This window comes from Stenella coeruleoalba, assembly GCF_951394435.1.
Source record: "Stenella coeruleoalba genome assembly, chromosome: 18".
NCBI classification, from domain to species: Eukaryota; Metazoa; Chordata; class Mammalia; order Artiodactyla; family Delphinidae; genus Stenella; species Stenella coeruleoalba.
The window spans coordinates 35,073,200-35,094,333 of NC_137164.1; the positions used below are offsets into that span (position 1 = coordinate 35,073,200).

At 34.0% G+C, this 21,134-nt stretch overlaps 1 protein-coding gene across 2 annotated transcripts in view; it reads left to right on the top strand.

Annotated features, from left to right (window-relative positions):
• Nucleotides 1-21,134, top strand: part of KLHL1 (kelch like family member 1) — a gene marked incomplete at its 3' end in the record, with an annotated part of 374,754 nt that overhangs the window by 157,582 nt on the left and 196,038 nt on the right. For both annotated transcript variants that reach the window (XM_079903211.1, XM_079903212.1), the window contains one exon: nucleotides 1,150-1,286. In XM_079903211.1, the coding sequence (XP_079759337.1) occupies nucleotides 1,150-1,286 (137 nt within the window). The remainder of the gene's footprint in view (nucleotides 1-1,149; nucleotides 1,287-21,134) is intronic.

The window sequence follows — 21,134 nt, forward strand, 5'->3', positions numbered from 1 at the left end:
ACAGCTGCCATTTAACATAACACTGAGGTCCTGGATGAAGTTTAAAGAAAAGCAAAAGAAAAGGAGTTATAGAGAATTAACAGGAATTGGTCAAAATGAGATTGTTTGCAGATGATATAATAATCTACCTAGAGGACAAAGCAGTTGAATCAAAAGGACTAATAAGATAATTCAGTACATGTGCTAGATAAAAGATGGATACATGAAAGTTCCAGCTAATGAATTCTAAACCAACAAAAATCAACAAGAATTTTTTAGAATTTTTTAAAAAATTACTGTACATAATACCAACAAAATTCTAAAGTAAATAAGAATCAAAAAAGAATAAACAAGACAATTTTAGAACAAAAAGTTAAAATTTGAATAAAAAGCAGACAAGATATTCTGAATATGTGGAGAGATAGTTTATATTTTTGTATTGGATGACTTTATATAATAAATATACCAACTATCCTCAATTAAATCAGAAATTCAGTGTATTTTTAATTAAAATTCCACTTAATTTATTTGAAGAGCTTACTGTAAATTTTATATGAAGAATAAAACTCCACTAATAATTAAATGAAAAAAATAAAAAGGGAGGATTTGTTTAATTGGTTATAGACTATTTAGAATCATAGTATTACAAAAGTATTGTACTGGCACAAGAATAGGCAAATAAGCAAAAAAAGAAAAAAGTCAGTGACAGATCACTGTACATTCAGGACACAAATTTGCAATATAGTTGGCTCTATTAATTCACTGGGACAAATCAAATTCTTTAGTAGTTTCATGAAATATGGATGAGTATGTAGAGAGAAATAAAATTGGAATCCTATGCAAAAGGATGAAAGATCTAGATGTGAAAGAAAAAAATGTATTAAAAATTATAGAAGAAAATGTAAGACAATGCTCTGTGACCAAAAGTTGGAGCAGAATTTCCTAAATCAGATTTTAAAAGTACAATTCATAAGGCGATAAACAGATAGATGGATAGAGGATACATATACACATAATGGATGATAGATAGATAGGCAGCTAGATAGATAGATAGATAGATGATAGATAGATTGATTGATAGACAGATAGATAGATAGATAGAGTCCTCTGCACTGCATTCTTGTTGACACTTACATTCGTGGCCTAAATTAGATCCTGTGACTCTTTCAGGCTTGTTCTGAGCTCAGTCTCCGACTATTTTGCTGCCATGTTTACAAGTGATGTTTGCGAAGCCAAGCAAGAGGAGATCAAGATGGAAGGCATAGACCCAAATGCTCTCTGGGACCTTGTTCAATTTGCATATACAGGTACAGTAAAAGAATTATAGCTTCATGTTAATGTCTTGTGAATGTTAGAATTTGAACACAGGTTTTAAAGCTTAAAAAAAAACTGTTGAGCATGTATCTTTCATTTCTTTTAGTTGAGAAAAATCAGACTACCTTTTCATTTATCACTGAAATCATCAATGTCCATATGTATACATATGCTCTACACTCTTCCACAAAGAATTTAAACTGGTTTATAATAATAGTCAATGGAATGAGCTTGGGAGAGGAGAAGAGAGGTTATTAATTATTAACTATGAATTTGTTTATGGTCAAACTTAGAGCATTAAGAAAGAAAATTTTCATTTTCTTTCTTTAAGGAAATGATGGGTTCAAATAACTATTTTTTTTCTTGTAATGTGTTTATTTCAATATTAAATCCTTCACAAAATGGACTTGGCAAACTTAGTTAAAAAGGAAAATGAAGATAACTAGAGTTGTGAAAATGGCTATTTTGGAAGCTTTTTCTCCTGATCTACTATGATCTTCTTTCTATTGGTCTTTGCACCATATTAGCACAAATTAGCACAAATAATTTTGCCAATTTAGCAAACATTTGTTGAATGTTGCTCAATGTGCAAGTATTAGCTGTATCTCTGGAGAACAAACTAGTGAATAAACCATGTCTGCCCTCCAGAAGCTCACAGTCCAAGTGGAGAAAACAGTTAGACAAGGGATAAATATGATAGAATACGAAATGTTAAGAGGGAGTTAGAGGGCATAAAACCTGCTATTCAGAGCATTATTATGGCTCACATTCATTTAAAACATTTTAATAACTTTCCAGATTAATAACAGAAGGGGACATATTATACTAAAATCTTGTGACAGAAGCAAAGGCAAATAGTATGGATTGAAGTAATATTTTTTAGAAGTGGTATATAGTTCATTTTGCCTGAAATGAGGAAAGAAAGAGAAGCTAGAGCCTGATTACCAAACTAGCAGAACGCTAATTTAAGGAGATGTGTTTTTGCAGCATTTCTGGTTATGGGGAAACGAGAGATGTCATTGTGAAGATCAGCCACTAGAACCAAAATTTGTGGAACTAGTGTTTATCTGTCCTCTTGGAGGATTTAGCTTCTCACAGAGAGGAGTTTGTTACACTAATGTTACACTTAGTAAATGAAACCTCTTTGGAAAGAAAAATGCACATGTTCTGGATGCTTGAATCACAAAGCAGCAATGTAATGGAAAGACTTAGACATTTTCCAGCCTCAGTAATTTTTAAATTATAGTTTGTCAAAGCAAATATTGTATGGACAAAGTTAAACAGGTAAGCAAGTTTTTCTTCAAGTCTGTTGCAATAGGGGAGAGAGACCAGAACTCAGTCTTTACCTAATAATGCTGAAACAAAGGTGGGGGGGCGGGATTTTTAAGTGCTGGGGTAAAAGAGAGAACACAGGCCATTGCTGATTGGCTTTACTTAAAGGAAAAGTAAACTTTGTCCCATCTTTTTGAAAGAAGGTAGTTTTACAAATTGAAGCAAAGTGCCCACTTAAATTATGCTCCCAACCACCCCCTCCAAAAAAAACCCTGAGAGATAAGAGTGCTATTTCCCTTGAGGCTGGCATTTCAAACAGATGGCTTCCAGGTCCTTGATGAAAACATTCCTGGGTTGTAAAACTGGCAAGAGGCCAGTTTTTTGTTTTTGTTTTTTAATTTTTTTAAATAATTTACATCTCAAAGAGGTAGAGAAAGGTTTATAATTACAAGTTTTCTAAAGTAAATGCTCTAAGAAAAGGGAGATCAAAGGCCTATAGTCAGGAAGTAGACTGTCTAAATTTTAGTAAAGCTGAGGGGACTTTAAGACCACCTTGTTCAATTTCAATTTGCATGCAACCTGAAATAATAGTATAAAAGATCATTGGCCTCCCAGGCAAGAGAGAGAAAACATAACCACATTACTGTTTCCTGGAAAGAGAAGAATCACAAAGCTAACACTTTAGGAATCCTTCTAGCAACATAAAAGCACAGATCCAACACTTACAGCCTCCATGGCCTGGCAGCCTTGCATTTCTCAAGTGCAAAACTAGGTCAAAAGACACTTATCATCGCGTAGCAAAAAGTTGGAAGGTGTTTCAAAGCTCCCTGCTGAATGTAATGACCCAGATTTTTCTCTGCTTTGTAGAGGGCAGACCAGATACAAAGCTGCTGTTAAGTTACCACTGCCACTCTGGTCTTTGCTCCCATAACCATTCCTCCCTGGTAGTTGATAAATTTCCAATTGTTAGTTTATAGAAATGTGCTTGATGAGCAAATCATTTACATCTTAATATGGGGGGGGCTAGCCACAATATAAAGTATGTACCTTGTCTTTTGCTATATGCAATGTAAGAAATTATAACAATAGAAGAGATCAAGTGAGCAATGGTATAGCAAGGAAAAAATAGGAAGTATCTCTATGTGTCTATTTAGCTCACCTGCTAGCTGATCTCTAAGCTTTCCTTTGTAGAAAGCTAAAAATAAATGCATCACAGAAAAGGGAAAGAATGAATGAACAGTGAGTTCCTTAAAGGGTCATCCAGTTGGGAATATTTTCTTGAATTCTGAAGTTTGAGAGGCCTTGGAGAAACTAAGGAGGCTTAACTATGTCAAGAATTGACAGTTAACTACTAGCTGTAGAAGTATTGCACCCGTAGAGATGGGTAAGAGACTTTGAAATGATTTAAACAGATAAAATTTTCCATGAGATCTGGAAAGTCTTTTAGGTTTGAAAGAATCATATGTAACTAATTTTTATCTCAGAAATTAAAGAAAATAATGAATGGGTAAAGTAGCTTGGAATAACTTGCTAACAGAGGTAAGCTTCAATGATTATAGAGTTTAATAATCTTTGATTTGAAGAAAGAGGAAGCATTCTTTAAAGACTTCATAAGGTAAAATTTGTACATGTAAGATGTGGGAGACATTCTCTCTATTTCCCTTTCTTTTTTCCTACTCCATCAAATTAGAATGAGAAAGGATGGGACCAGGGGCCTTGCTGAGCTTCAATAAGAACCAAAGCAAATATTTAGAAATTTTTTTTTCTGGTAATTGGGAAGAATGACCTGGGTAAAAAGGGATGACTGCTGGGTAATAGCTCAAACAAAATTAGATTTTTTTCTAAAGGAAAATATATATAATAATAAACAGGTTAATACTAGCAACATGTAAGGTAGAATAAAGAAAACCAACAAGGTCTTTGTGTTGACAACATTAAAGAAAACATTCTTGACAGTATGGAGTTTAAAGATACAATTATAAAAATGATGACTAATTATCACAGTATCAAAACTACTTAAAATAAAAGTACTATAAGGTCAATTTTTTCACACACTATAATAGCTCAGGAATGAAAAGGAAATGAACATTTCCACTGGTGTTAGAAAGAATTGTATGTCTAACAGGAGAGTTCATATCGCTTTTCTAAATTCTTTAACTTTAATTTCTTCTTTTTAAAACTTTCCATTGGGCTTTCTTTATAGTTTATTTATTAGGAAATCTGAGTGAGATCTTAGGCATTTATATGAACAAAGGACTATTTAGCAACTGTGTATGTTATAAAATAGTGTCCTTTTACCATTGGTGTCTTAAATTTAAAGTTTGAATACTTAGTTTTAATCCAGAGAATATGTAATTATAAGATAGTATATCAGTCTTTCAAAATCAAACCATAATTTAATTAAAAAATATGTGAGCACTTGTTGGGGGTTACACTAGGGATTACAAAATAAAATATAAATTGAAACAGATTAAAATGACATAAACCTTTAAACAAATTTGGTAATGAATAGACTTATTGGAGTGAAATGGCTCTTTACTTTTGTTTTCAAAACTGGTAAGATCTATGTATCAATATCCACTTAATGGCATTCTCAACTGTATAGAGTCAAACATACTTAAAAACAGCTTTTTAAACATTTTCCTACATGCAACAGTGTTTCAATTCTGTAATTGTACTCATCTAGAATAAAGATCTGGAGTATTATTTGTTTAATCTACAATAAAGCCTGTGGATTGGGATAATGAAGTCAAGGTTGTTCTGGAATTATTCTACAGAACATCTTCAGAAGGATGGAATCAGAGAAGAAAAGAAAAAAATATGTTTACATTTTCTCATCATTCAACTTCCAAATTACTTAAAATGTTAGAGATGTATAGAACTTTAGAAATTCTATCCTGAGCATTATAAATGTTACAAATGAACATTTTTTCTATGGCTAAGTATGTGACACAAAGCAGAGGCACCAAAACTACTTTTTATTGAGAATTACATATTTGCTATCTCAGATAAGTATTGACAAAATCATCATAGCATAAATCAGAACTTTGTTGGTCTCCTTTGAATTAATATGAAGGGACAGATTTTTTTTTCAATGTTTAAGAGACTCTGAAGTTCTTGATGCAACCCATTCAGTGAGCTAAAGTAACCTGACAAAGATCAGTAGTAAGATCTATTACTATTACTAGAGTAATCTATTACTAGAGTAAAATGTCAGAGCACAAATTGAATGGTATTATCTCTACTGAATCAATGTCCTTTTGTAGAGTATTAGTTACAATGGAGTTCCTTGGAGTGGCTTATGACTATCTTGCCCTCATAACACTTTGGGTAGCTTAAATCGACTCCCCTATTGCTAGATAGTGGCTCACTGCAGATTTGATTCATACTTCCTCCCAGTCTAGTGCTTCTAGTGGTTCTCTGCAGGAGCCAGTGATACCTGACAACCTCAGCACATGAATGCCTGATAGTTCTTGCTGCGTGATTACACTGAATGCCTCTCAAGTTTTACTGCATGCCCACTATGTGCCGGGCCCTATGATGGGCTCTGGAAGACAATATGCTGAATTATACACATTCTCTTCCTTTAAGGGACTTTCCAATACAGGGTTTCAAATAATTAATTTTTGCTATCTTCTCTTGGTATAAACATCCTTTTAGATATACACAGCCTAGTGTTTCCTCATTAGAGAATGTCGTAAAGCCAATTTTGAAGGCTACTATATTGATTGTGTGAATATCAATTCTAGCCAAAACTTGATGATCACATTGTGAAAATGAAACAGGAAGTTTAATATATTTGAAAAGGATGCTCTGGGATTCACTGTATTTTAAAGTTGCTTCAGGCTGATAGAAATTTCCTTCCAGTTTATCTCTTACATAGTCCCTATTATCCTGACATACTTAAAAATACACTGTGTTCACTGATGCATAAGGAAATAGAGTTTGAACAAAGATGGAAGATGGGATTGCAGGGTTAGTAGCAAAGTGTCAGGTCCTGTAGGGAACTGATAAGGACAAGGTTTAAATAAAAGAGGCTGTCCATCTAGCAGTGGTATTAAAAAGAGGGGTAGAAAATTAAACTGCCAAGTGGCAAAAAAATCATACTGAAGAGTTAACATCTTTAAAAAAAAAAAAGGTTTATGTGTCACTGAAGTAAATTAAAGTCTTAGTACATGCTAAGGAATGGTAAAATACTTTCTACTTACTGCCAAACATTTGAACAAAATAAATACACACACACGTGGAGCTGAGATATTTAATGTTCTCCTTTAGTATTGAAAATTATACATCGATATGTTCTGCCTGGACTGAATACTCTAAATTCCCTCATAATTTTTATTGTAATTAAAAGTAAATTATTGTTTTATTTTTATTACTGGTTTAATTCAAGTGGCATGAATATGCAAGCACATTAGCAGAATATTAGTTTTAAACTTAGGGCTTTTACTAGTTGAGAAAATTCTGTTCTCCATTTAAGAAATTGAGCCTTTAAAGATTGGTTTTACATATTACTGTTATCAAATAATTAAAAAATATTGACTTAATAATTTTCACAGGATGTTGAAATAACCTATATTAATGAACAAGAAAAAAATAAAAATAATAAAACAAAATAAAATAACTCAGTTGTATATTGCCATTATTTTACCAGGGAACCTTGTGTGTATGTGTGTGTGTGTGTGTGTGTGTGTGTGTGTGCATGCACAACACTGAATAATATAAAATTAATTGAGGGAATATTATTTTGTAAAATAATTTAAAATGATGTATATTTTGTGAATATTGTGTAATTTTTGTTGTTATTATTGAACTGCAGTTTTGCTTTTTGCTATGGGATTCCATAGACAGACTGATAAATGAAATAGCTGTGTGAAACTTAATAATTAGTCAATTATTAGTTAATGTTGAATTTAACATTGGAAATATCTGAGAGCTTCTTTGGCCAGAAGTAATTCAACTAGAATTCATCATGATGTAGGCAGCCCTATGTTCATTCTGATTGTTGGGCATTTATTCTAATCAGTGCTACTATTTGTTACTTCTCATTAAGAATTTTGATTATAGCCCTTGGCCTCCCCCTTTTTACAGTTTGGGATATTAGTTAAATTACTTAGCTTTATGAAGTCTTAAAATAACTCAACTATAAGAAAGGGAAAATAATAATGGCTGAGAGGACTCTTTTAAGGAGTAAATGAACTAATAAAATTAAATGGGTTTAGCATAATACTTAGCATATTGTAAGCACTCAATTATAATGATTATTCATGACAGGTATTTTTATAAGTCTTTTCAAGTCCTTTGTATAATCTGTTATAAAAACTGAATATAAAGACTGAGAACTGGGGAGGGAATAATCACTTTGTTCAACAAACATAACTTTTGAATCCAATTTATTATATTCTTCAGTATTACAATATGATTTCACATTCATATGTATGATTCATGTACATTTTTAGTGGTACATGTTTTGTTTAAACCACCGACTTATAATTTTGCTACCTTATATGTTTGAGGTGCATTTTTATCATGTATTACTTTTATTATTTTGTCTTATCTTATCTCAGCTGATCCACACAGCAACATTCTGAGATGGATAGTTAAATCTTATTGTCAGATACAGAAATGAAAACACACTAACACAGAGGTCAGCAAAGTAACATAGATGTGAAACCACAGTCTAGTTTTCCCAGTGACATATCAAGGTTCTTTCTACTAGCTGTAAAGTTACTCAACATTTTGTCCAATTAATATGAAAGGGAATGCTGCTTATATGTACTTATGCTATGCCACACTGTGTGACAAATTTGGCCTTACATTGACCTAGTATCAACTGTCATCAAATATAATTTTTCTTTATAATTAATTTCCTTTTACATAAAATCCTGTATAATCTGAGGAAATTATGTAGATGTTACCTAAATGGAGAATTGTTTGTGATTGTTTATAGCATTATTTAAAAAGTCCTCAGTCTTGGACATTCACAATTTCAGAATTTTGCAATTTTGTTTTATTATTTTAATCTAAATAAGAAGTTATAAAAAGAAAACACTACACATGTTTAACATTTGTATTTTAGCACGTTTCACACACATCTCAGTTATGCCTCACAATATTCAGCTTTATCTTGCAATTAGGAAAACTGAAGCACCAAATTCATATGTTTCTAAGTAATATGTACCTTTTAAAATACTCCTTTAGTTGAATTTTAACTACTTCTCAATACTTTTCATTTAAAATTTGATAGAGCTGATACTTTTTGTAGATTGTATCTAAATTCAACTAAACACAACTAAAAACAATAAAGAAACAAAAACAAGGAAACAAAACAACCTCAGTCACTACACCCCTCTTAAGATTTCCATAAATTATCCTTTGCCTGGTTTGCCATCTTTAGTGAGGAGTTACTTCCTCTTCATGTTTGAGAAAAGAATTTATAATGAGAACCCCAAACATTTTAATTTTAAATGTTTTCTCTCCCTCAGATAAAAGATGATAAGGGCTACCCAACAAGGAAAGCAAGTTTCAGCCAGAAGTAGATTTCATGCTCAAGATATCTTAAAGGAATATCCTATCCCTGACCCTTTAGACTGTGTGCTTGAAGATGCTTAGGCAACATTGTAGCTATGACTGCACTCCCCTCATATTCCTCAACCAGAGAAAACACTCTACTCAAATGGCATTCATGCCAGTCTGATGTCTGATGCATGTTTCCCACCCCGTCTTTTCTTCTTTGGAGAAATGTTTATAAGTAGGTAGAGAAGGGGATAATGCAGAATAAAAAAATCAATAAAGAAAATCTAGACTAGTAATGGAAATTCACTCCTGTGAGAAGAATTGTAAAAGTCACTTAACATGTATTTAATATATAACATTTTTATTCCTGATACATTCATGTCTACAAAATGTACCAATACTTTGAAATATATGTCATTAATTATTGTCAAGAGTTTTCCTGGGTTATGTAGTCTACTTTATGACAAATGGGCATTTTTTATATAATATGATGTGTTTTAAATTTTTTGACAGATTATTTTATTTATCAAATTAAGTTACAGACCTGAAGTACAAACTTCATTCTACATATTTGTTTAATTTAAATTTGCCATTTTACAAAATGGCTTCAAAATAAAATACATAAGTGAGGCCATCTGTATGTCTTCTTTGGAGAAATGTCTATTTAGATCTTCCACCCATTATCTGACTGGGTTGTTTGTTTTTTTCATATTGAGCTGCAGAAGCTGTTTGTATATTTTAGATTAATCCCCTGTTGGTTGCTTTGTTTGCAAAGATTTTCTCCTGTTGTGAAGGTTGTCTTTTGTTTGTTTATGGTTTCCTTTGCTGTGCAAAAGCTTTTAAGTTTAATTAGATCCCATTTGTTTATTTTTGTTTTATTTTCATTACTGTATGAGGTAGATCATAAAAGATCTTGCTTTGATTTATGTCAAAGAGTGTTCTGCCTATGTTTTCCTCTAAGAGTTTTATGGTGTCTGGCCTTACATTTAGGCCTTTAACCCATTTTGAGTTTATTTTTGTGTATGGTGTTAGGGAGTGTTCTAATCTCATTCTTTTACATGTAGCTGTCCAGTTTTCCCAGCACCACTTATTGAAGAGACTGTCTTTTTTTTTTTTTAACTTTTTATTTTATATTGGAGTATAGTTGATTAACAATGCTGTGATAGTTTCAGGTGTATAGCAAAGTGATTTAGTTATACATAGACATTTATCTATTCTTTTTCAAATTCCTTTTCCATTTAGGTTGTTACATAATATTGCACAGAGTTCCCTGTGCTATACAGTAGGTCCTTGTTTATTATCCATTTTAAATATAGCAGTGTGTACATGTCAACCCCAAACTCCCTAACTATCCCATTCCCTCACCTTTCCCCCCGGTTACCATAAGTTCATTCTCTAAGTCTGTGAGTCTGTTTCTGCTTTGTAAATAAGTGCATTTGTATCATTTATTTTTAGATTCTGCATATAAGCGATATCTTATGATATTTATCTTTCTCTGTCTGACTTACTTCATTCGGTATGACAGTCTCTAAGTCCATCCATGTTGCTGCAAATGGCATTATTTCTTTCTTTTTAATGGCTGAATAATATTCTATTGTATAAATGTACCACAACTTCTTTATCCATTCCTCTGTTGATGGACATTTAGGTTGCTTCCATGTCTTGGCTATTGTAAACAGTACTGCAATAAGCATTGGGGTGCATTTATCCTTTCAGACCATGATTTTCTCTGAATATATGTCCAGGAGTGGGATTGCAGGATCATATGGTAGCTCTTTTTTTTAGTTTTTTAAGGAACCTCCATACTGTTCTCCAGAGTGGCTGTACCAGTTTACATTCCCACCAACAGTATAGAAGGGTTCCCTTCTCTGCACACCCTCTCCAGCATTTATTGTTTGTGGATTTTCTGATGATAGCCATTTTGCTGGTGTGAGATGATATCTCATTGTAGTTTTGATTTGCATTTCTCTAATAATTAGTAAGGTTGAACAACTTTTCTTGTGCCTCTTGGCAATCTGTATGTCTTCTTAGGAGAAATGTCTATTTAGGTATTCTACTCATTTTTTGATTGGGTTGTTTGTTTTGATCATATTAAGCTGCATGTGCTGCTTGTAAATTTTGGAGACTACTCCCTTGTTGGTCACATCAGTTGCAAATACTTTCTCCCAATCTGCGGGTTGTCTTTTTGTTTTGTTTATGGTTTCCTTTGCTGTGCAAAAGCTTGTGAGTTTCATTAGGTCTCATTTGTTTATTTTTGTTTTTATTTTCATTACTTTAGGAGGTGGGTCAAAAAGGATCTTGCTGTGCTTTGTGGCAAAGAGTGTTCTGCCTATGTTTTCCTCTAAGAGTTTTATAGTGTCTGGTCTTACATTTAGGTCTTTAATCCATTTTGAGTTTATTTTTGTGTGTGGTCTTAGGGAGTGCTGTAATTTCATTCTTTTACATGTAGCTGTCCAGTTTTCTCAACACCACTTACTGAAGAGACTATCTTTTCTCCATTGTATATTCTTGCCTCCTTTGTCTTAGATTAGTTGACCACAGGTGCATGGGTTTATCTCTGGGCTTTCTATCCTGCTTCATTTATCTATATTTCTGTTTTCGTTCCAGTACCATACTGTCTTAATTACTGTAGCTTTGTAGTATAGTCTGAAGTTAGGGAGGCTGATTCCTCCAGCATCATTTTTCTTTCTTAAGGTTCCTTTGGCTATTTGTTGTTTCCTGTGTTTCCATACAAATTGTGAAATTTTTTGTTCTAATTCTATGAAAAATGCATTGGTAATTTCATAGGGATTACACTGAATCTGTAGATTGCATTGGGTAGTATAGTCATTTTGACAATATTGATTCTTCCAATCCAAGAACATGGTATATCTTTCCATTTGTTTGTGTAGTCTTTGATTTCTTTCATTAGTACCTTATAGTTTTCTGAGTACAGTGCTTTTGCCTGCTTAGGTAGGTTTATTCCTAGGTATTTTATTCTTTTTGTTGCAATGGTAAATGGGATTGTTTCTTTAATTTCTCTCTCTGATCTTTCATTGTTAGTGTATAGAAATGCAGAAGATTTCTGTGCATTAATTTTGTCTCCTGCAACTTTACCAAATTCATCGATTAGCTCTAGTAGTTTTCTGGTGGCATCTTTTAGGATTTTCTATGTATAGTATCATGTCATCTGCAAACAGTGACAATTTAATTTCTTCTTTTCCAATTTGGATTCCTTTTATTTATTTTTATTCTCTGATTGCTGTAGTAGGACTTCCAAAACTATGTTGAATAAAAATGGAGAGAGTGGGCATCCTTGTCTTGTTCCTAATCTTAGAGGAAATGCTTTCAGCTTTTCACTGTTGAGTATGATGCTAGCTATAAGTTTGTTATATATGACCTTTGTTATGTTGAGGTATGTTCCCTCTATGTCCGCTTTCTAGAGAGTTATTTTCATAAATCTGTGTTGAATTTTGTCAAAAGCTTTTTCTGCATATATTAAGATGATCATATGGTTTTTATTCTTCAATTTGTTGATGTGGTGTATCACACTGATTGATTTCTGGATATTGAAAAATCCTTGCATCCCTGGGATAAATCCCACTTGATCATGGTGTATGATCTTTTTGATGTATTATTGAGTTCAGATTGCTAGTGTTTTGTTGAAGATTTTTGCATCTATGCTCATCAGTTGTTATTGGCCTGTAATTTTCTTTTTTGTGGTATCTTTGTCCGGTTTTGGTATCAGGGTAATGGGGCCTCATAAAATGAGTTTGGGAGTTTTCCTTCCTCTGCAATTTTTTGGATCAGTTTCAGAATGATGGGTGTTAGCTTTTCTCTAAATGTTTGATAAAATTCCCCTGTGCAGCCATCTGGTCCTGGACTTTTGTTTCTTGGAAGATTTTTATTCACAATTTCAATTTCATTACTTGTGATTTGTCTGTTCATACTTTCAGTTTCTTCCTGGTTCAGTCTTGGGAGATTGTATCTCTCTAAGAATTTGTCCATTTCTTCCAGGTTGTCCATTTTGTTGGCATACAGTTTCTTGTAGTAGTCTCTTATGATCCTTTGTATTTGTATGGTGTAAGTTGTAACTTCTCCTTTTTCATTTCTAATTTTATTGCTTTGAGTCCTCTCCCTTTTTTTTCTTGATGAGTCTGGCTAAAAATTTATCAATTTTGTTTATCCTTCCGAAGAATCAGGTTTTAGTTTCATTGATCTTTGCTATTGTTTTCTTTGTCTCTATTTCATATATTTTCTGCTCTGATCTTTATGATTTCTTTCCTTCCACTAACTTTCGGTTTTATTTGTTCTTCTTTCTCTAGTTGTTTTAGGTGTAAGGTTAGGTTGTTTATTTGAAATTTTTTTTTTCCCAAGGTAAGATTTTATTGCTATAAACTTCCCTCTTAGAACTGTTTTGCTGCATCCCATAGGTTTTGGATCATTGTGCTTTCATTATCATTTGTCTCTAGGTAATTTTTGATTTACTCTTTGATTTCTTCAGTGATCCATTGCTTGCTTAGTAGCATATTGTTTCACCTCCATGTGTTTGTGTTTTTTACAGTTCTTTACTTGTAGTTTATTTCTAATCTCACAGAAAAGATTAAATTTAATTAAAAGATTAAATTTATTAAATTTATGGAGTCTTGCTTTTTGGCCCAGCTTTTGGTCGCTCCTGCAGAATGTTCCGTGTGCACTTGAGAAGAATGTGTACATTGCTGCTTTTGGATGGCATGCTCTATAAATATCAATTAAGTCCATCTGCACTAATTTAAGGCCTGTTTTTCCTTATTGATTTTCTCTCTGGATGATTTGTCCTTTGAAGAAAATGGGTTGTTAAAGTTCCCCACTATTATTGTGTTATTGTCGATTTCTCCCTTTATGGCTGTTAGTATTTGCCTTATATTACTGAGGTGCTCCTATGATGGGTGCATATATATTTCCAATTATTATATCTTCTTCATGGATTGATCCCTTGATCATTTTGCAGTATCCTTCTTTGTCACTTATAAGAGTCTTTATTTTAATGTCTATTTTGTCTGATATGAGCATTGCTACTCCAGCTTTCTTTTGATTTCTATTTGCATGGAATATCTTTTCTGATCCTCTCACTTTCAGTCTGTTTGTGTCCCTAGGTCTGAAGTGGGTCTCCTGTAGACAGGATATACAGTGTCTTGTTTTTGTATCCATTCAGCCAATCTATGTCTATTGGTTGGAACATTTAATCTATTTATCAGTAAATTTAAGGTAATTATCAATATGTACATTCTTATCGACTTTTTCTTAATAGTTTTGTTTTTGTTTCTATAGGTCTTTTTTCTTCCCTTCTTCTTTTGTTCTCTTCTCTTGTGGTTTGATGACAATCTTTAGTGTTTGTGTTTGGGTTGCTTTTTCTTTTTTTGTGTGTGTATCTATTGTAGATTTTTGGTTTGCTGGTCTGGCAAGGTTTTGATATAGCAATCTATTTAAGTACAAGTTTGTTTTAAGTTTCTGGTCTCTTTCCCACCTAGAGAAGTTTCTTAAGCATTTGTTGAAAACCTGGTCTTGTGGTGCTGAATTCTTAGCTTTTGCTTGTCTGTAAAGCTCTTGATTTCTCTATCAAATCTGAATGAATGCCTTGCTGGGTAGAGTATTCTTGGTTGTAGGTTCTTCTCTTTCATCCCTTGCAATATATCATGCCAATCCCTTCTGTTCTGCAGATTTGCTGCTGAGAAATCAACTGATAACTTTATGGGAGTTCCCTTGCATGTTATTTGTTGTTTTCCCTTGGTGCTTTAAATTATTTTTCTTTGTCTTTAAATTTTGTCAGTTTGATTACTATGTGTCTCAGCATGTTCCTCCTTGGGTTTATCCTACCTGGGACTCTCTGCACTTCCTGGACTAGTGGGGCTAAGTTGACTGCTTCTTTTCCCATGTTAGGGAAGTTTTCAGCTATTATCTTTTCAAATATTTTCTCAGGTGCTTTCTCTCTCTTCTCCTTCACGGACCCCTGTAATGTGACTGTTGGTGGGTTTAATGTTGTCCAAAAATACTGTCTTCATTTCTTTTCATTCCTTTTTTCTTTATTTTGTTCCATGGTGGTGATTTCCACCATTCACTCTTTAACATTACTCACCTGTTCTTCTGCCTCAGTTATTCCACTATTGATTCCTTCTAGTGTATTTTTCATTTCAGTTATCAAGGGTTCATTTCAGCTTGCTTTTTCTTTAGTTCTTCTAGGTTTTGTTAAACATTTCTTTCATCTTCTCGAACTCCATTATTTATCTGACAACCTAGATCATCTTCACTAACATTATTCTGAATTCTTTTTCTGGAATGTTGCCTATCTCCACTTCACTTAGGTGTTTTTCTGGGGTTTTATCTTGTTCCTTCACCTGGGGCATAATCCTCTGCCATTTCATTTTGTCTAACTTTCTGTGATTGTGGTTTTCATTCTGTAGACTGCAGGACTTTGGTTCTTCATGCGGCTTCTGTCTACCCTCTGGTGGATGAGGCTATCTAAGAGGCTTGTGCATGCTTCCTGATGGGAGGGACTGGTGGTGGGCAGGTCAGTCCTCAGTAAAACTTTTATCCACTTGTCTGCTGATGGGTGGTGCCATGTTCTCTCCTTGCTGGTTGTTTGGCCTGAGGGGACCTAGCACTGGAGTCTACAGTCTGTTTGGTGGGGCTAATGGCAGTCTCTGGGAAGGCTCACACCAATAAGTACTTCCCAGAACTGCTGCTGCCAATGTCTTTGTACCCTCAGTGAGCCACAGCAGCCTCTCACCTCTGCAGGAGACCCTCCAATACTAGCAGGTAGGTCTGGCCCAGTCTCTTATGGGGTCACCGCTTTTTTCCCCTGGGTCCTGGTATGCACAAGACTTGTGTGTACCTCCCAAAGGCATAATTTCTGTTTCTCTCAGTCCTGTGGAGGTCCTGCAATCAAGTCTGCTGACCTTCAAAGCCAGATTCTCTGGGGATGCCTCCTCCCATTGCTGGACCCACAGGCTGGGAAGCCTGATGTGGGGCTCAGAACTTTCACTCCAGTGAGAGAACTTCTGTCATACGGTATGTCCCCTACATACGAATGGGTTCTGTTCTGAGACCGTGTCCATAAGTTCAATTTATTCATACATCCAGCAAAGTTAGCCTAGGTACCCAACTAACAATTTGCTATATAGTACTGTACTATAATAGGTTTATAATACTTTTCACACAAATAATGCATAAAAAACAAATACAAAAATAAAGAAAACATTTTTAATCTTATAGTACAGTACCTTGAAAAGTACAGTAGTACAGTACAACAACTGGCATACAGGTGCTGGCATCGAGTGAACAGGCAAGAAGAGTTATTGACTGAAGGAGGGAGAGGAGCCGGGAGATGGTAGAGCTGAAGGATCATAAGCAATAGGAAATGGAGGGCAAGCTGCAATTTCACTCATGCCTTACACTGATGGCATAGGTTCTGGTTCTTTGCTGGATTCAATTCTATCTACCCTCTTGAAAAAACAATCCAGTGATGTCTGGGAAGTAGCTCTTTTTTTTCTTGTCATAGATGACATGGTAGCACTGGACTGCATTCTAAATGTCTGCTGCAACCTTTGTGTTCCATTCTACATTCGGGTCCCGTGCCTCAAAAACTAACAGTACCTCCTCAAATAAAGAAAATTCCCTTGCCATTTCCTGTATTGTGAATCTCTTCCATTCTTCAGTTACTTCTTCTTCCTCTGTCTCTCTTCATCCTTTCTCTGGGCCTCCAATTCCTGGCTCTTCTTATCAGTACCAGCTACATCACTGCTGCTTTTATGCTTGCTTCTGGACATCCTGGCCTTGAAATAAAGATACTGCACTACTGTATTCTATGAAGTACTGTGCAACAAAGTACACAAAAGCACAACCACTTGCAGAGGATGCATGAACATGACAATGTAATCCAGACGTGTGAACTAACTTATGTGACTGGACATGTTAATGAACGTTTGCATCTTTGAAAGTTTGCCCCCTGAACGTTCATATATAGGATACTTACTCTACGATTGCTTTCCAGTTTGTGGGCCATCCACCTGGCATATTGTGATTGTGCCCCTCCTACCATCTCATTTTGGCTTCTCGTTTGTCTTTGGATGTAGGATATCTTTTTTGTTGGGTTCCAAGGTTTTTTGTCAATGGTTGTTCAGCAGTTAGTTGTGATTATGGTGTTCTCATAAGAAGGGGTGGGTGCACGTCCTTCTACTCCGCCATCTTAAGCTAATTCAAGAGACTGTATTTTCTCCATTGTATATTCTTGCCTCCTTTGTTATGGATTAGGTGACCATAGGTGCGTGGGTTTCTCTCTAGACTTTCTATCCTGTTCCATTGATCTATATTTCTGTTTTAGTGCCAGTACCATAGTGTTTTGATTACTGTAGCCTTGTAGTATAATCTGAAGTCAGGGAGCCTGATTCCTCCAGCTCCATTTTTTTTTCTCAAGATTACTTTTACTATTCAGGGTCTTTTCCATTTCTATACAAATTGTAAAATTTTTTGCTCTAATTCTGTGAAAAAGGGCATTGGTAATTTGATAAGGATTGCATTGAATCTGTAGATTTCTTTGGGTAGTATAGTCATTTTCATAAGGAAAACATACAGATGGCTAAAAAGAAGATGAAAAGATGCTCAACATCACTAATTATTAGAGAAATGCAAATCAAAGTACAATGAGATATCACCTCACACCGGTGAGAATGGCCATCATCAAAAATCTACAAATGATAAATGCTGGAGAAGGTGTGGAGAAAAGGGAACCCTCCTACATTGTTGGTGGGAATGTAACTTGGCATAACCACTATAGAGAACTCTATGGAGGTTCCTTAAAAAGCTAAAAATAAAACTATTATATGACCCAGCAATCCCACTCCTAGGCATATACCCAGAGAAAAGTATAATTCAAAAAGATACATGTGCCCAAATGTTCATTGCAACATTATTTACAATAGCCAGGACTTGGAAGCAACCTAAGTGTCCATCAGCAGAGGAATGGATAAAAAAAATGTGGTACATATATACAATGGAATATTACTCAACCATAAAAAAGAATAAAATAATGCCATTTGCAGCAGCATCTATGAACCTCTACATTGTCATATTGGGTGAAGTAAGTCACACAAAGACAAATATCATATGATATCACTTATATGTGGAATCTAAAAATGGGTAGAAATGAAGTTATTTACAAAACAGAAGTAGAGTCACAGATGTATAAAACAAACTTAAGGTTACCAGGGAATTATAGGGGGAGGGATAAATTGGGAGATTGGGATTGGCATATACATACTACTATATATAAAACAGATAACTAATTAGGACCTACAGTATAGCAAAAGGAACTCTACTCAATACTCTGTAATGACCAATACATGAAAAGAATGTAAAAAAGAGTGGATGTATGTATATGGATAACTGATTCACTTTGTTGTACACCTGAAACTAACACAACATGTTAAATCAACTGTACTTCAACAAAAATTAAAAAAAAATACATAAGTGGGGGAAATTAACATGTTAGTAATATATGGTAATGCTTTGGGAAAGGATTTCATGCTTATTTGAGAATCAACTGTGTACTTGCTGAGGAACACTTTGTAGCTTTGCACTTCTCATTCATTGGGCTAAGAAATATTGATTATGAATATGGATTGTTAGATGTGATGATTTAAAGAAAAACATGAATGCTTATAGTCAGAAAATGAAAATAGTAATATCTGAAACTGATCTATACTGATAACAAAAAGGGAATTACATAATAACATATTAAGCATATTTTGAGAGCCAAGATAGAACTCCAAAGAAAATTGTATGTTAAACAAACAAACAGAAACAATCTGGCAACTCAGAAGCCCGGGAGTGCAGAGGAAGTGAGTAGGATGGGCTCATGCACAGACAGGATGATAGAACTCCCAATCTGGGCAGATGGTCAGAGAATAAAATATCAAAACTGCAGACTTTTTAATTTCCACTACACAGCCATCCATGTGAGTGCTTAAAATATTTACTCACCCAAGATGAAGCAACTTTGTAGTTAACTTCAATTCAACCTTGTTGTTTGAGAACATACTGTAGCAACTTGTAAGTACTGTTGCTGCAAAATCTGTCTAATGAGAAGTTATATTCTCTTATATGTATCCCTTTCAATCTCCCCTCTATTTTCTTGATTGAAGTAGAGCAATAAAGGAAGAAAACAATCCAAAAGTCATTTACAGAAGCCACAGGATTATAACTTTCATCACAGTTTCATTCCTAAGTATCCATGGAGCATAAGACTTTGAAGTTCAAATACAAAAGACCTTAAAACAAAAGGCAATCAAACTCAAATATGCAACACCAAGGTATAATTTGCATCCTAACTGTTTTTTATTTTTGTATTCATAGAAATTATATATCAATCTTTTGTTTTAGCTTCTCAGTCACCAAGGCAAAGAAAGAAGCCTAACAGTTATGCTATAAAATAGAAACTAATATTTTCTCAAGTTAAGCACAGTTTACTGATATTAACATTTGAGAGGAATATTTTTGAGTATTTGAATACTTGTAAGACACAATGATGTACTTCAGACATCCTCACTAATGTACCAAAAGTAGATATAATAATGAACCACAGAGCTCTTTCTTCTGTTGGCTGGTTCAAGTTCAAAAGATAATGTCCAAAAACATATTATTAATAATTTCATGTATTAAACAATAGAATAATAAAATCCTTGGATCAAACTCTTTTGGGTTCAGCGTACATTTAATTTGAAGAGATTGTTATCTATGCTGAACTCAAGAGTACATGCTCCATGTAAAGTTGTTCTAAAGTATTAAATTCTGTAGTGGCCAAATGAACATATTTGTGATTGGTCTGATATACAGGTTGCCAAATTATGTTACCTAGAGTAGATGTTTTGATAACTTGTATAACTATGAGTTGATTCTTTTTGACTTTTTTTTCTCATAACCAAAATTTGCTTGAGTATTGAGTGACAGTCTGCTTTAGATTAAACTCTATAGCAAGTACTGGAAGTGGGAAAAAATTCTATGTAGTTGATTAGGGACGGAATTACAAACTATGATACACTGAAAATAAGGGGTGACACTCTATCTTTAAAGTCAAGGAATTTAAACACCTGTGCATGGATGTGGGTCAAGGGAATATTCAGAAAAAGTCAAGATTTTTACTCAGCAAGCAATTCCTTGTTCTTCCAAATGATGGATATGTAAGGACAGTAGATTTAAAACAATTTAAGTAAATGAGAACTATTGACATTTTTGGTTCTGGTCTGACTCCCAGTGGACTTTCCTAAAGAAAATGAGGTACAGATATAATGGGAAAATGATGATCGTTGCTTTCACAACTACTTTCTTACTGACCCACAGATATTTCCTTAACTTTTCTGACAATGAGCCCAAGAACTCTGAGGTATGCTTAGTACTCAAAAAGCATAATCATTGCTTTTCTTGTGGCTAGAATGCATGTAAGACATTGCTTATTAATTAATAAGCTCTAAGATTATAGAATTTCCCAAGTATATATTATTTTTTTCTAAAATTGGTTTGCTATAATTTTCACATGACAATCAGGATTTCCCTACAGATGAGAGTGAGAGAGAAAAGAGAGAGACAGACAGAGAGAGAGAGAGGGAGTATACCAAAGTGCCAGTAATGTGGTGCATATTAGATTAAGGAATAATTTGATAGCAGCAAAAGTCTAAATTACAGTAAAAGTCAATTTCTTTTGGTAATTGTTAGAAAGATATGTAAATCTATTAAATTTAATAAAATGATGTAAACCAAAATTTCCTTAACTCTCCTGCCTTTTGTGAAGCACTGAAAAAACCCTAGGAATGTATTTATATAAATAAATTATTGAGGAAATAAATAAATTCCAAATCATTTATGTAATTAATCTGCTCTCAAAGAGAGCATAACTCCCTGCTCCTTAAGTGTGGCTGTTCATAGGGCCTTCCTTCCAGAGAGCATGGTATGGGAAAGTGGGTGAAAGAGTTATGTTATAGTCAGAAACCTGACAAAAAATACTTTTACCAAGTAATCAAAATTGACATAAACAGTGATGTCAT